This window comes from Saccostrea echinata, unplaced genomic scaffold, assembly GCF_033153115.1.
Source record: "Saccostrea echinata isolate AGI-Se365-2 ecotype Australia unplaced genomic scaffold, CSIRO_AGI_Sech_v1 ptg000106l, whole genome shotgun sequence".
Classification (NCBI taxonomy): Eukaryota; Metazoa; Mollusca; class Bivalvia; order Ostreida; family Ostreidae; genus Saccostrea; species Saccostrea echinata.
Window position 1 is genome coordinate 102,501 of NW_026889855.1, and position 15,599 is coordinate 118,099.

The following is a 15,599-nucleotide window of genomic DNA, read 5'->3' on the forward strand; positions in this document are numbered from 1 at the left end:
TCTTATATGATGTGAGCCTTAAAGTAATTTAACAACAGACCAGTTAATTTTTTTTATTTTCAAGCACATGAAAGATAGCCAGAATTAATAATTATCATAAAGTTCAAAAGTTGTAGGTTAAAACCAGCACAAGCAAATTATAATTATTACCGTATGCAGTGTTTATGATTATATTGGATCATTATACGTTACAAATCATTAAGAGAAAGAGTATGCTTAGCTCTTTACCCCTTAATGCCATGATTTGACGCACTGGCCATATCCTTATCTGAGAGTGTTTGCCTGGCTGCCCCTTGGACCGTTTTAGATGAAATTGGAGTGCAGTTTAAAACTGAACTAATGGGGGTCAAAATATTTCATTTATGCTATGTATTATATATCACTGGATTCATAATAAATTCAATTTTTCAAATCTATTAGCATAATTTTGATCGGAATTAATTCAGGTGAAAGCAGGTGTAAATCACAAAATAGATATTTTCAACATGTAAAACGGCTTTAATAAGCCAAAATTGTCTGTATAAATAATAAAAATTATGTGTGATGATATAATTGATGGTTAAATTATAATTAACTATCAATTTTATAAGTCTAATTCCTCAAAAATCAATAAATTGTAGTGCTACTTCAATGTCAATCTCGCCGACAAATTTTCAGACTTTGCTGATAAAACTTGATTTCTGAACGTTTTTGTTTACTTGAATGATCAAATTCTATTAAAATAATTGTTTTTTTCTACACCTTCACATTTATAAATATGTGTAAAATGGAAGGTACCTTCTGAAATTCTGAGAAACAGGTAACAAAATCGGCACTGCCAGGTCCCGAACTTCACCACCACATTTTCGTATCTTATTTTAATGTTTATTATACACATAGATCATTATAATTTTCAAAACTTTCAAGAAATAGGTAGCTTATAGCTTGAATTTCATGTAATGCTTTACTGGATGAGAAAATATTGGGTATTGACAGAGATATATTCTCTAAAAACATCGTATGTAACTGTCCGCCATTTTGAATTTTGGTGAGACTTTCCAAGACTCTTTTGTTTGTTTACACAGGTAAATCACGTGATTTCTAACTGTAGTATGATGCAATCATATATTGTTAACCTGCAGGTGGCCACCTGTGCTCTGATAATTTGTAAACAAGCGGTAATTTCAAGTCAAATCAACAATGAAATACACGTGCGTCAAAAGTCGCCATTAAGGGTTTGAGACTAGGCGTCAAAAGTCGTCATTAAGGGGTAAAGGATGGAAAGGTCTAAGGGGAATAGAGTTAGATACCAGTTTAAATACTGAAACAACACTGAATATCTGTATCTTAAAGGCTTGTAAGGAAGATACCGTTAAGAAGGATGATGAACGAATTCCTTATTATACAGAAATGTTATCTTTTGCTGGGGTCTATATTATTCAACTGAAATATGAATTCTCTTTGTTATTTCTTTGAATGAAATTCCTCGACCTATTCTCATGAACTATGACAGACGAGAAACAATATACTATTATACCTCAATACGTAGAAAATATACACTAGCAGTTTGTCGGTGGATATGAACTGATACTTTTTTAATTTTATTTGTATGCCCTGGTTAAAGGTATGTCATAACTTCATGAACTTTCAAAAACATTTCTTAAGCTAACCTAGTGATTCAGATATTATAATTCAGTATACCAAAGGATGTGTGATGTATTGAGGCACAAAGATAATGGTAGATAGACTATAATCACCCAGAATTTGTAATTACATCTTTTTGAACATTTAACATTGTGATCAAGTTCATCAACATGTGCACAACATGTATAGGAAACCAGCACAGGTTTAATATCTACTGGTCAGGAAAAAATATAGCTCATTACAGGTTATCTCCATGAAAAAAAAAAAGAAAAAAAAAAAGGTATTTGAAAGGATATTGAAAAGGAATTACATTGGAATGCCAAACATTTAGAATCCTACAGGGAATATACCAGTAATCAAATAAACTACATCCTTAAGACATAGCGTCCTTAGGTTATGTTTCACATTTCTGCATATGAATGTTCAGAGTCATCTCTGTACTAACTATTTTGCTTTGTGTGTGGTTGTTTGTTTAGCACAGGAATGAGGATCAAGATACATCACATCAAACAATGCTAGTTCTGGGACATACCTGTATAAAATAAACATGTATATTTAGTGGCATTATGAAATATTTCCCGCAAGTATGGGTCATAGTTTTATTCCTGAGATGAAGTTTTGACTGTGTGGTGTACTTTGTTGCCATACTATCATTACATGTGGTGTCTATGTTAGAGTCCAAATGTAATAGAATGAAGAATAACCAAAAAAAAAGAGAGAGAGAGAGAGAGAAACAGCTGTGAATTCCTGCTTTATTGTTGATAGAGGCATGTAAATGTAAAGATAGTAGACCTGAACTGCAAATAACCACTTGCACAATGCATGGGAATATACAGCATACCTTAAAAGAAAGACAACTCTTGCTACCTTGTCAAAGTACATTTAACCGTACGAGTTGTATACGCGTATTTTGTCTCTGTCTTGACAGGGCTACCAATATTTACGGCTTTCAACGATATCTCAGGAAACTGTAACGACATGCAAGTTATTAAATTTATATTTATCTACCAGATGTGTCCTTGGAAATAATCAACTGGTGCATGGGACTTTCTTGTTTGTTTGCATTTTATTTTCTCTCTTACATGGGAACCTAATGTAAATCAATGATTATGAGGATATTGTAATCATTTGTTTTCCCCTACCCTGTGTACAAGTTACTGCAAGGCTATCCGAATAATGTGCCTTCTTCCAGTGACATTAAATTAAAAAAAATTTTTTTGCTCACTACAAATGAATATATAGAAAAATTAACACCTTCGTTTCTTTAACACGTCTGCTCAGAGGCATCTTTTCGAAAAATTTGGGTGGCCGTGAAAACGGCCGTTTGTTGTTGCTCTTGTAGGCACAGTATGGTAGGGGTATCTAACCACCAAATCCGTAGAGGGTACGTCCTTGTCTCTTCAGGGCATAGACAACGTCCATGGCTGTGACGGTCTTCCTCTTGGCGTGCTCTGTGTAGGTGACTGCATCACGAATGACGTTCTCAAGGAAAACTTTCAGGACACCACGGGTCTCCTCGTAGATGAGACCAGAGATACGTTTAACTCCACCTCTGCGTGCAAGACGGCGGATGGCGGGTTTGGTAATACCCTGGATGTTATCTCTCAGCACCTTCCTGTGACGCTTGGCGCCCCCTTTTCCAAGACCTTTTCCTCCTTTACCACGTCCAGACATATTTCTGCTCTCAGTAGATAATCTTCTGAAATGTCGGACGTAGTCAGAGATCGTGGTATATATAGCGCTAATCAACGACGTGCTAGAAGCACTAATATCTTGAAAACTTCGGCAGCGCAATTTTCACGTTCCGAAGGCACACTGTAAGCCAAAGTGCGATTGGCTCCCGCTCTGCGCGCCTTGCATATTTTCTTCTTTTTTTTTCCGTGCACCCTTGAGCTGTTACTAAATCATGTACTTGTCTATATATGCCTATCTTAAATTTCTGTAGTTCGATATTTCAGATTGCGTATCTATCTATATATACATATATATATATATATATTATATATCATTTCATATTTTTGCGAGGGTTCTGTATACTGTCATATTTTCAGGGAAATAATATAAAACAATATTCTTTAATGCATAACACATTTAAATACATATATCTCATAATAAATAAGATACCACGGTTCCTACTCAGTACATGTTATTGTCTGTATCTCTCTTAAGATTTCTTTTTAATTATTAGTAGTATTTCATTACGCAGAATAAAAATGTAATAAATGTATATGCAAATGTTTCAAACAACTGACCATATATTCTGTCAGAATATTACTCAAATGTCACATATAAAACAGTATCCATTGTGTTATATTGTTTATCACGCTCTCTGAATAAGCAAAATATGTATAACCATGCATGAGTAACTATTTTATCAAATTCTTTTAACGTGCCTTTAGAATATTGCTTTGGATACATGTACGTGATTTTTAGTGTCTGATGTTCATCTCTCAAACTGTTGTGTGACACTCGTTTCATGCGTGCTTTTTTGTTCATAAATAATACGAGTATAAACTGTCATAATTACGCCAGCATTCAAGACACTATCATATCTGTGTGTTTCCTTGCATTCATAAATAATAAACAATATTTTCGCCAATAAGACCTGGCATAATTATGTGGTCAATACTTGTGCTCTTTGTTGGTTGTCACGTTTCTAATTAGTGCTGTTAAAGAGGGCATCTTTTCTAAATATTTTGGTGGCCGTGAAAACGGCCGTTTGTGTGTTTGTCGGAGACAAGAATATGTTTAAGCTCGCTCGCCACGGATACGTCTGGCAAGCTGGATGTCCTTTGGCATGATGGTCACTCTCTTAGCGTGGATAGCACACAAGTTGGTATCCTCAAAGAGTCCGACAAGGTAGGCTTCACTGGCTTCCTGGAGGGCCATGACGGCAGAGCTCTGGAAACGCAGATCTGTCTTGAAATCCTGAGCGATTTCACGGACAAGGCGCTGGAATGGGAGTTTCCTGATCAACAACTCGGTGCTCTTCTGGTATCTCCTGATCTCACGGAGAGCGACAGTTCCTGGCCTGTATCTGTGGGGCTTCTTAACGCCACCGGTGGCTGGTGCGCTTTTACGGGCTGCCTTGGTAGCCAGCTGTTTTCGTGGGGCCTTGCCTCCAGTAGATTTTCTTGCAGTCTGCTTGGTACGTGCCATCGTCTCTGAGTTCAGATAAAATGAATGACGAGAGCAATCGTTTACTATAGTTTTATACGGTTTTGTGGCTCGTGAATCGAAATCTGCGCGCATTAAGTAAGGATGTTTGCGATTGGTTGGGGGTTAAGAAAGACACCTTGTGATTAGTCGCACATAGCGTGCTTCCATTGGTCTTAGCTGGAAGCATTTCAATCCACCTTTTTGCACAGATTTTGTACTTGGTTTAAATCAATGTTAAATTGTCTAGAAAATATCTAATATACCCACTGTATGAAAAGATGTATGATTACAGTAAATATGATAATAACCGTGAAGATAGACATATATACACTCCCTATGCATGTTTATTTATTTATTTATTTATTTATTTATTTATTTATTTATTTATTTATTTATTTATTTATTTATTTATTTATTTATTTATTCATTTATTCATTTATTCATTCATTCATTCATTCATTGATTTATTCATTCATTTATTGATTTATTCATTTCTTTATTATTATATCAATGAATATTACTTAAAAATTTCCTTATAGAAATGTTTTCAGGCCATAATGTTTTACTTTATACATGATCCAGTGTTTGCTGGATTTGACATCCTGACTCATAAATAAGCTCATCATTGCTTTGCTTTCTTTAACCCCACCCCCACCTTAATTTCTGTATGTGTTTCTCACTTTCGACTTTAGATATTTCAAGAACTTAAATGTTTATCAAATTTTGAAGTCCTGTCAAACCAAAGCTTCAGGAAATTGTTCAAAAACTTCGATTTTGTAGAAATATTTGATGTTTTTTGATAAGCCCTGGTATGCATGTGGTTTTGCTTTCAAGAATCTTGTGACCATGTAGAGTTTACACGGGCACTTGCATGAAAAGTCACTGCCTTAGAAATTTATTTCAGTCGCACCAGAGTACGCTCCATTTCATTCTGTGTGTGGCGTGAAAGCTAGGAAATGAAACCAATTCTGAAATATGGAACAAAACTTCTGTCCTGAACACCGAACATTGAATGAAATTACACTGTAACAGCCAGTGTGTGAGGGTGTGTTTGAGGGTGTGTGTGTGTGTGTGTATGAGAGGGTGTGTGAAAAAAATGGTCTATCATAGATAATTCAAACTTGACCTGATATTATGTACATTACAACTAAAAATAATTCACACACCCTTCATTCATTTCACTTATTGTTCCTCCCTATTATTTAGATTATTGTTTCAGGAGCACGCATGCATTTTTTGATATTCATTTCCAATTTCTGCTACAATACAATTATTACCATGAGCACATAATCCTAGCTTATGCCTACTAGACAGTGTAGGCATTTGTAAGATATATTGTTATTGAAATTGTAATATTTCAGATGTTTGATAAGTTTAGATTTTTCAACACAGACCTCTGCATTCCAAATAAACGGGGAAAAGAAAAGCATGATTATGCAAATGTTTCGTTAACGAATGTTCTAAAGGCATCTTTTCTAAAAATGTGGGTAGCCCTGAAAAGGGCTTTTTTAAATTTTTTTTTAAGCGTAGACAGTCTGCCTGGAATGCGAAGACTGCTTATTTCTTGGCGGCTGCTTTCTTGGGAGTCTTTGTTTTCTTGGCCGCTGCCTTCTTGGGGGTCTTGGCCTTCTTGGGTTTGGCTGCTGCCTTCTTTGGAGACTTGGTGGCTGCCTTTTTCTTGGGGGACTTGGCTTTCTTGGGTCCGGCTGGTTTCTTGGCTGCTGCCTTCTTCTTTGGAGTCTTGGCCTTCTTCTCTCCCGCAGGCTTCTTGGGCTTGGCGGCGGCCTTCTTGGGCTTGGCTGCCTTGGGTTTTGCTACCTTTTTGGCTCTAGGCTTCTTATCGGTCTTGGGTTTGTCTCCAAGTTTGAAGGAGCCACTAGCGCCTGTGCCCTTTGCTTGCTTCAGAGCACCTTTCTTAACTCCGCTCTTCAGGGCCATTTTCAGGTGGGCGTTGATAGAGTTAACATCGTTGCCCACTTTGTAGTTGGCCATGATGTACTTGAGAATGGCCTGTCGAGATGAGCCACCACGTTCTTTCAGAGATGCAACAGCAGCGCTAATCATGTCGATGTACTTGGGATGTGCAGCAGGTACCTTAGGCTTTGCGGCCTTCTTCTTGGCTGGGGACTTTGCTGGAGGAGCAGTATCGGCCATGGCTACTGACGAGTGTAAAAACGTCGGCTTACTTCTCAGGAACTGTGAACAGTGAAATACTCGGGTCACACGCACTTGCTGTTTTTGTTTACACTGAGCGCGGACCGCCTAGAAAACATCCAGTTTGTCGAGACGTTTGTGTTTTGTTCATGGATGTGTGTTTCAATATGGGTATTTGCATCCGCGCTGCAGCTCAAGGAATGAACTTCACCACATATCATGAGCAGAATCCCAACCTCTACATTTCTCTCTATCATTCTATCTACTTACATTTTAAGATCGTTCTTACTGTAGTGTTTAAATTCAGGAAAATAAGCCTCCAAACTCTCATGTTTGAATTTCGGGGTAGGATTAAAGCTAAAAATTTGGCTTCAAAGGACAAAATTCAGGGATGATTTCTTTTATTTTTTTATTAGACACATTAAAGAATGCCATTTGGATCTCCCCGTCTTATAAATATCATCAGTTTGCCCTCCAATTCACAAAGACTGTGTACTGTGTCACACCTGCCTATTTAGACATGCGGTATAGACGACTGATAGACAATATGGGAATTACTTTTTCTTAAATTACTAATTTCCGTTATTATTGTTGTTATTTTCTTTAATTATATTCTTTATTTTCTTTTCGTGCTTGTGCGTTATGCTGACACGTTTTCGCATTTCCCAAGTGCATAACGTGTAATTAATTTGATACTTTTCATACTCAAGCTATTTATTTTGCAGGACACATTGTTATATTTCAGGAAGTTGTAAGAACTTGTTTCCAATCAATAAAAAAAAATATTTAAAACTAAATGAAGCATAATTTCCAGGCATATCTATAAACCCGTCGAAAAGCGTCGAAACACAAAATTTTTCACAATGTCATCTGCGTCGCTGATATTTTACCTTTAAAAAAAAAAAAAATCATGCTGTTAAAATCACTCCCCGAAAATCACAAACTAACACCTTAAGATTTTGCTCTTACACGTACGAATACTGTACCTGTATTAAATGGCGCTGTGTATCCAAATAATTTATACAATAAATGGCCATAATATAAGTGAGTCCTAATTTTATTTTTACACTATTAATTTCAATGATAAGAAATTATTGTGAGGTAAAATTAAGCCCGATTACCATGATTCAGAATTGTTCAAAATTTCTTTTGAAGTTTTCCGATTTTCCTACTACTATGCATAATATCTTTGTTTCCCCTAACCCGACCCTAAAATCTCATGTTGGGTAGGTAGGTTGGTAAATGGTTTTTTTTTTCTGACAGCAGCTTTGAAATACATTCTGAAATTTAATTGAATAATACCTTTATGAATAAGAAAAGTACAAAAGAAAGAGATTTTTAAACAGTATATCACACTGATGCAATCTCAAAAGCAAATTTTAAGGTAAATGAGTTCGCAACAATTATTTAATAGATCTTGTGAAATATCTCGTGGCATGCAGTGTAAATTTGCTGAAATCGAATATTTCCAAATGGACAAAATTCTCAAATACTCATCGATCTGATTTTTCAAACCTACTACCAGTTTCCAGTGCTTACACAGAGAAATACTCTTTCAAGGGTCTTGCGTGGCACAGTGGTTCTAGATCATTTCGCTAAAGAGTCACGAATTTAAGTAGGAAGGTAATTCTAAATCACAGATTCAAACCCCAATGCGGGACGTAGTGACTGGTCCTTCAAATGAGACTGTAAAAACCCATAGGTCCAGTGGTAGATGCTTTCACGAATTAAAAAAGATCCCTTGCTGCTCAATTGCCATAAGTGCCGAGTACAAGTCAAAATTTGGAGCCCTCCATCATGCAGGCAAATATTACATGTTGTAGTCCCAACAATTCTCAAAGGGATTTAAAGCAAACAAACAACCAATCTTCACGGGCATAATTAAAGAAAAATACACTGGGCGTCTCAGCAAGCTGTACCATAAACCAGTTTTAAAGATTTCAAAACTTTTTGGAAAGAGTATTTCAACAATATTTAATTGAATCAAACTATATCTAAAAATGATAAAAATGCCACATCGAATGCTTTAGTCACGAAATTTAACCCATTCATTTAAAGAATTCAGAATTAAGAAACAAAGTTTGAGTTATATTTATCTGGATGAAATATGCAGACATATTTACAATTGTGAAATTGATTGATGTGTACACAGATACTTTTGTAAAATACCAGCGAAACACTCTTGATTGAAGTATTATTATTAACGAAGTATTTCAAGAGTGTAGGATTCTAATAAATTAAAGATATAGATGTATAATAAGGATGATACGTCGCCGTTGTTTTATAAAACGAAATAACCCTCTGTGACCACATGTTAGAACATTTTGTTTCAAACAAGCGCTTGAAAATCATAGTAGAACAAAATCAATCGTTCTGATAAAACCGCATTTTGATGAAATTGTATTTAATAAAGTTGATAAACAATTAAAAATATATATATATATTTGAATAATCTTATTTAAAAAACTTTTCAGTCGGCGCAATTTAATTGGGTCGGTCGCGTTAGGGGAAACAAAGCTATTTTTTATTTTGGCCTAATATGTGTATATTTTACAACGTATATATTTTTCATTTATTTTTGTTAAACCTGACATATATATCTATAGGTGTTTCAATATTGAATTGGTATTAAGGTAAGGAAGTAATTTATTTATTTTCAGCGACATGTGTACATCACTTGTTTTTTCACAAACAGTAAAAAAAAAAAAAAAAAAAGTACATGAAAATATACGTAATATTTGAATATATGCATTTTGTAAGTATACACCTGTGTGCTAAGATTAGCAGTGTCTGTTATTTAAAAAAAAAAAAAAAAAAAAAAAAAAAAAATTGGAAGATGTATATGACACCGAGATACATGTACATTTTACAATTAGCATTCTTACTTTCTCCATTTGATTAAAACACGTGTTTTCAAAAAACTTTGAGCGGTATTTAGAGTACAAATTAAGCACAGTGCTATAAAAAAGGAATTTCGTCTTCTATACCATTTCTTACCAGAATTTGTTTTAAAATAAACACAAGTTTGAGTAGGACCTAACAATAATAATATGTGGATTTTTGATTGAACCATATTGAAATGTTGTATGGTACATAACACGTGTCACTCTAATAAATCATTTGCTTAGTTACTATATACCTTTGATCACTGAAAACATTTCATCGTGACTAACATTTCTACCATGATTTCTTAACAAATTTGTGCCGTAAAAATTTCCGTTTTGCATTTGTTGCATGTGCAGTGATCATGTCACGCTTACAGAAAATAGTTTTGAAATTATGTGCCACAAAACTCAATTATGATTTTCACTTATGGCCTGGCACTGTATATATACGTGAAATTACTTGTAGGGAAAATGTGATATCTTGGCACGTATATTTTCATTTATTGAACATGCATTTCGTTTCTTATATTAACTACAGTATGCTCTTAGAGGCATCTTTTCGAAAAATTTGGGTGGCCGTGAAAACGGCCGTTTGGTATATTTGAAAGTCGTACAGACTTTTTACTTGCTGGCGGACTTCTGGGTCTTCTTGGGGAGGAGCACGGCCTGGATGTTGGGCAGGACACCACCCTGGGCGATGGTCACGCCGGACAGCAGTTTGTTCAACTCCTCGTCGTTGCGGATGGCCAGCTGCAGATGACGGGGGATGATTCTGGTCTTCTTGTTGTCTCGGGCGGCGTTGCCTGCCAACTCCAAGACTTCGGCGGCCAAGTATTCAAGAACGGCGGCCAGGTACACGGGGGCACCGGCTCCCACTCTCTCGGCGTAGTTGCCCTTCCTCAGCAGACGGTGGATACGACCCACGGGGAACTGAAGTCCGGCACGGGATGATCGGCTCTTGGCCTTTCCCTTCACCTTGCCATTGGGAGAATTGGGAAAAGAGGAAATACAAACAATAACAAATTATACTAAAGTGCAACGATTTTACATGCTGGAAAAAAATGCACATTTGGGAAAAAGTATTTCAAAGTAGCTAAATCTGTATATTTGGCAAATCCATAGGAAGCAATTTCATTTGGGGGAAGGGGGCACAACCTAAGAGAAATTATTAGGGCACGGTGAAATCAAGAGATCTACATAGCTTGGGAGAAAACAGCTGTGTCATACAGAGACCGTAGCAATTATACACAGGCTGTAATTCTTTCCGATACACTTTCTTTCATGACATAAAAAAATCACAAGCAAAATCAGTGAAACTGGCACTATTTGCGTCGTCAATGAAAATAGCGGCAAATTAGTACCAATTATAAACTAGATGCAAATTTATTTGTCACACTCAAACCACAGACCTTTGGATATCAAATTCGACTGCCAAGATTGCTTTTGTCAATGGAATTAAAATGATCTAAAAGCATATGACTCAAACATGCACCCTGTTCAAGAACGTGGATTTAAAATCATCTATATAATATATTATTTAGGGAAAAAGAGTACAAATTATTTTCCAATAGAACTCTATACAAAAATTTTGCCCTCTCAGTACTCTACTAATTCAACATCAGAGAAATCCTTGGCATTATTTGAAACTTTATTATAAGCACTTACGAAAAAGCCCGGAAAAAATATGGGATTGCAGTTGTTTTCAACTTATAGCGATCGGCAGTAAATAACACTCTGCCAAAAAATATCAACCCCCACTCCTACAATCTCCTCTAGTATTTCTATATTTTCTATAATATTCCTACACTCCATCATTTATTTCAAACATTGATAATTACATACCCGAATTCAAACAATCGGGTAACACAGACTATTAAGTACTCTATACCATAACAAACAAAGCCATGTGAACATCCGGAGATTTGGTACTCTCATTGCAGGCACGTACATGTGTAGCAACGGGGGGGGGGGGGGTTGCCCCCTTTTTTCCAAAGACTTTTTTAAAAAAATATTTGAAATGTTAATTGAAAGGTCGGTTGGCCACCCACTTTTTGCTGTAGAATAGTAAAATAAGGGATTTGTAGTAGTGTATGAATAAAATTTGGTACTGGAAGAAGCTGGACCCCCCCCCCCCCCCCACACACACACACACACACGAAATAGGATTTTCGAATTCGGCCAATTTTCCTTTTTTTTTTTTTTTTTAATTTTTTTCCCTTGCTTGTCAAGTTTTTTTTCAGGAGGTAAGTTGATTTTTTTTCTCTGACTGTCCCCCCCTCCCCACTTTCAAGAACGATGCTACGTCCCTGGTGATTCCATAACATTTTCATCCCTTCTACTTTCCAGATTTCCTTGGCAACTGACAGCGTGTCTTAGTTTCGCATTTATAGTGGCGCCTACATTTTTCTCACCAAGCACTCGGTTACTACACTGCTCATGCATTCCATAATTATTCTATTCGATTTTCTACATAAATAGTCATATAAAACAGGGGATATCTCAGTTTTTAGAGAAATTTGACCGGGTCTTTAGTACGAAACTATAAAGGTGACTGACTCTTTCAAATAAAGTAAGATCGGGCTCGATAGTTTTGAAATTCGGAATGGCGGTGTACCAGTGAAAACTGTCGCTAGTACTCAGAGTCGCTCTAAAAATAGAAATCCCAAGCGGTAGCCTTGCAATTCGTCACTCCTATAATTATACCCAAAGATAGTTATAACCACGTAATATAGATGTTATTGGTGTTTAAAATGAAACATTTTGAAGCAAAAAAAGTTATAACACTCTTGAACAATTCTGTATTATTCAATATTTACTTCAAAAATCCTGAAAATAAGTGTATGGTCATTTCTTAATTGACATCGCGATCGGCATGTGGGCTTCGTTTATCTTCATCTCTTACGTGAGAAGTTGGACGATTTGACCAATTAAATTAAATATTAAGACAGTTTATAACTTCTTATTGAAAAAAGGCAACAACAGAATCGTACGAGGAATTATATTTTGAATCGTCGAGATCGGCATCCAACTTTTATTAGGCAGTAGGCAACCGCATACGAATCCGGAATCGGCATGTATTATGATTTGTAAAGTCGATTTATTGTAAGTAAGACAGTGTTTTAAAAGATAAAATAAGAATAATTACCTTTTTTTATTAGCGACAAGTTAATTGTAAGCACGAATAAATTTAAATCTTGATCACACAAGTCTAATGCTAATTCGAAACAAAGTTGTGACGCGAATTTCCTCTATTGTGTTTACAATACTGAAAAGCACTGACCTTTTTTCATATAATTTAGGACTACTGGTGATTTTTTCTAAATAGGTGATAAGTGTTTATTAAATTAAAATTATCTGCAATTAATTATGAATTAAAAGCAGTTTTTCATCATATTTTGTGGTTATAGAAGGATTCCCTTTGACCAATTTTCATTAATATATCCTATATCAGTATCTACATGTATGATAACTAATGATGAATCATTAGATGACCACTTTGTACAAGTATAATAATAACTATCCAACAAAGTTATGTATGTAAGTTGATAATATGTGTTTCAACTGAATTAACTTTACATTTCTAAGTAGTCATCATGTCTATAGATATCTGGTTTTGTTCAGTTATGATATATGCATGGGAGACATTCAGTAAACTAAATAAGTAGATACAATGTCAGTGAATTATTGTTAGGGTGGGGATGGGGAGTTTAATCTTCTTTACAGTCAATTATTAAACTTCAGTCTGGGGTTTATGAACCTCATGGTCCACACTGAATATATAAACTAAGGAAATAATAAATAACCAGATAATATGTTGTAAAATCAGCTTGCACATGCACTGCAATGCTGGACAAGTCACCCCTAAGACAGCTCTCCTGTAGAACAATTCACATTGACAATCACCTTTGATTCAAAAAACTTGGCCACTGTTTGGACAATTTGCCACCTTCTCGAAGACAACTGGATCGCTTTGTAGCTATTTTATGCTACACTTAAAGCAAAATAGATTACATCATTTTATTGTGATTCATGAATGACCTTCTTTTCATTCTGAAGTTATATGTCAAGACTACATACTATGAATAATGGATTTGATGAACATTTGATATCCAGACCAATATTGTTTATTTAAAACAGCTTAATTTAACAAAGCGACATTTTGATTGTAAAATTTCTGTTAGAAACATGGTGCTTAAGATGATAATTTATTACAACCAATGTCTTAAAAGTAGAAATCAAAGGCAGGAAAAAAAAGTAAAAGAAAGGGCACAAAATGAATACAGATACAATAGATAAATCCTCCCTGAAAATGTAAAATGTTAAAGGACTTATCGCATGATCTTTCAAAAATCGTAATTTTATGAAAAATATTATCTATAACCTTATTTATTAAAATACTGAATACAATAAACGTTGTTGAAAGCATATTTTAAGAGATATGGAGAGTTGAAATTCAAATACGGCAATATGCATATTTCAGTCGGATTTCGCCGAAATACTGCTCTGACGTCATAGGCGACAATTCGGTGATAGAGAGATGAGAATATGCACACTATTTACGGAGTTATCAACGACAAATGCAGCTTAATTACGAAAAATGCTGAAAAAATTAATTCCTTATATGCTTTTCAATTACTATCGAACATTAATTTGTTCTAAGGTATAAGGCTTTTAAGATATTTTCGTTTTTTATTCAAAACATTTAGAACCTGTAGCTCTAATTACAGCAATGTTTCGAGATCGGGAAATTATTTTTCAAGATCGCCATCCTTTAAAAAACATATGAAGACTTGCATAGATTAATGTTATATACAAAACGAAGAATAACAAAGTTATATAATGTTTAATTTGTGAATCAAATAAGTTAATACATGTGATAAGATGACAAATCAAATTGCATTGTTATGGCGAGTTTCTTCGTCTTCGCTGCGTCTCCCTCGCTATCGTCGCTGCTATTTTTACAAAGTTAACAGATTTTTCAGATTTTTTCTTGCTGACAATTCTAACATATAAGATTGAATATTTAATTTATATCGATAAAATAAGTGATTTGGTCTCCACAACGCAGAAAATTCAGGTTGTATCGCGTATATTTTAGTAAGATTAATGAAGAGCTGATCAGCCATTGTCGCCTTTGACGTCACAGGGTCACGTGATCGCTATCTAATTAACTTAGATTTTTAATTCAGGGGTTTTCATTTGAGTCAATAATTGGTTAATTACCGCGATTTATCCACAGTAAAAACACAGAATTTATAAATTGTGGTCATAAGGAACGTAATACGCTTTTAATTTCAAATAATTTAGAAACATGCGATAAGTCCTTTAATAATTAAATGGTTCGATGTAGTCTCTTCTCCCATAAATTGTTAACTCTGATGCACTTAATCAAACTGATGATGGGAGTCATTATCCAGTAGTTTAACTGTAGTGTTATTCCTAATAATAATTAAATTACTTTTTTTTTCACAACATTCGTTTGTATTCTTAGTACCTGTATTTAAGATAACAGGGGTATATTGATTAAAAGGAGATTATCTTTATGAGGTAGTAACATTTTTGAAAATTCTCTCCTCATGTCAATCCCTACTTTAGATGAATTTTATATCAGACTGATATTTAAAGATAGAGAATTTTGTCCAATTAGGAATTGAACACCTTAATTAATTAAAGCACCTTATGTCTTAGAGTTGAAGTAATAGACCTCTGATGATCTGGTGTCCCTTCCATGGGGAGTCTCTGACTCTATGATCCTCATCTGCTTAGCACAAAAGAAAC

The 15,599-nt window shown here is 35.1% G+C and overlaps 3 protein-coding genes across 3 annotated transcripts; all 3 read right to left on the bottom strand.

The window, feature by feature from the left end:
* Nucleotides 1–2,812: 2,812 nt before the first annotated feature.
* On the bottom strand, nucleotides 2,813–3,327 carry LOC133177224 (histone H4). The gene has a single exon (XM_061312305.1). It carries the CDS (start codon nucleotides 3,295–3,297, stop codon nucleotides 2,986–2,988), a length of 312 nt encoding a protein of 103 aa, XP_061168289.1. The 5' UTR covers nucleotides 3,298–3,327; the 3' UTR covers nucleotides 2,813–2,985.
* A 2,685-nt stretch (nucleotides 3,328–6,012) lies between these two features.
* Nucleotides 6,013–7,088, bottom strand: LOC133177241 (histone H1-delta-like). Its single transcript, XM_061312322.1, has one exon. The coding sequence runs from the start codon at nucleotides 6,934–6,936 to the stop codon at nucleotides 6,340–6,342; it is 597 nt and encodes a 198-aa protein (XP_061168306.1). The 5' UTR covers nucleotides 6,937–7,088; the 3' UTR covers nucleotides 6,013–6,339.
* Nucleotides 7,089–10,373: 3,285 nt separating this feature from the next.
* LOC133177246 (histone H2A-like) lies at nucleotides 10,374–10,796 on the bottom strand (the record flags this gene model as incomplete). The annotated part of the gene is made up of 1 exon (XM_061312327.1): nucleotides 10,374–10,796. A coding segment is annotated over one exon (354 nt), but the record flags the coding sequence as incomplete, so codon positions are not given.
* Nucleotides 10,797–15,599: the final 4,803 nt, after the last annotated feature.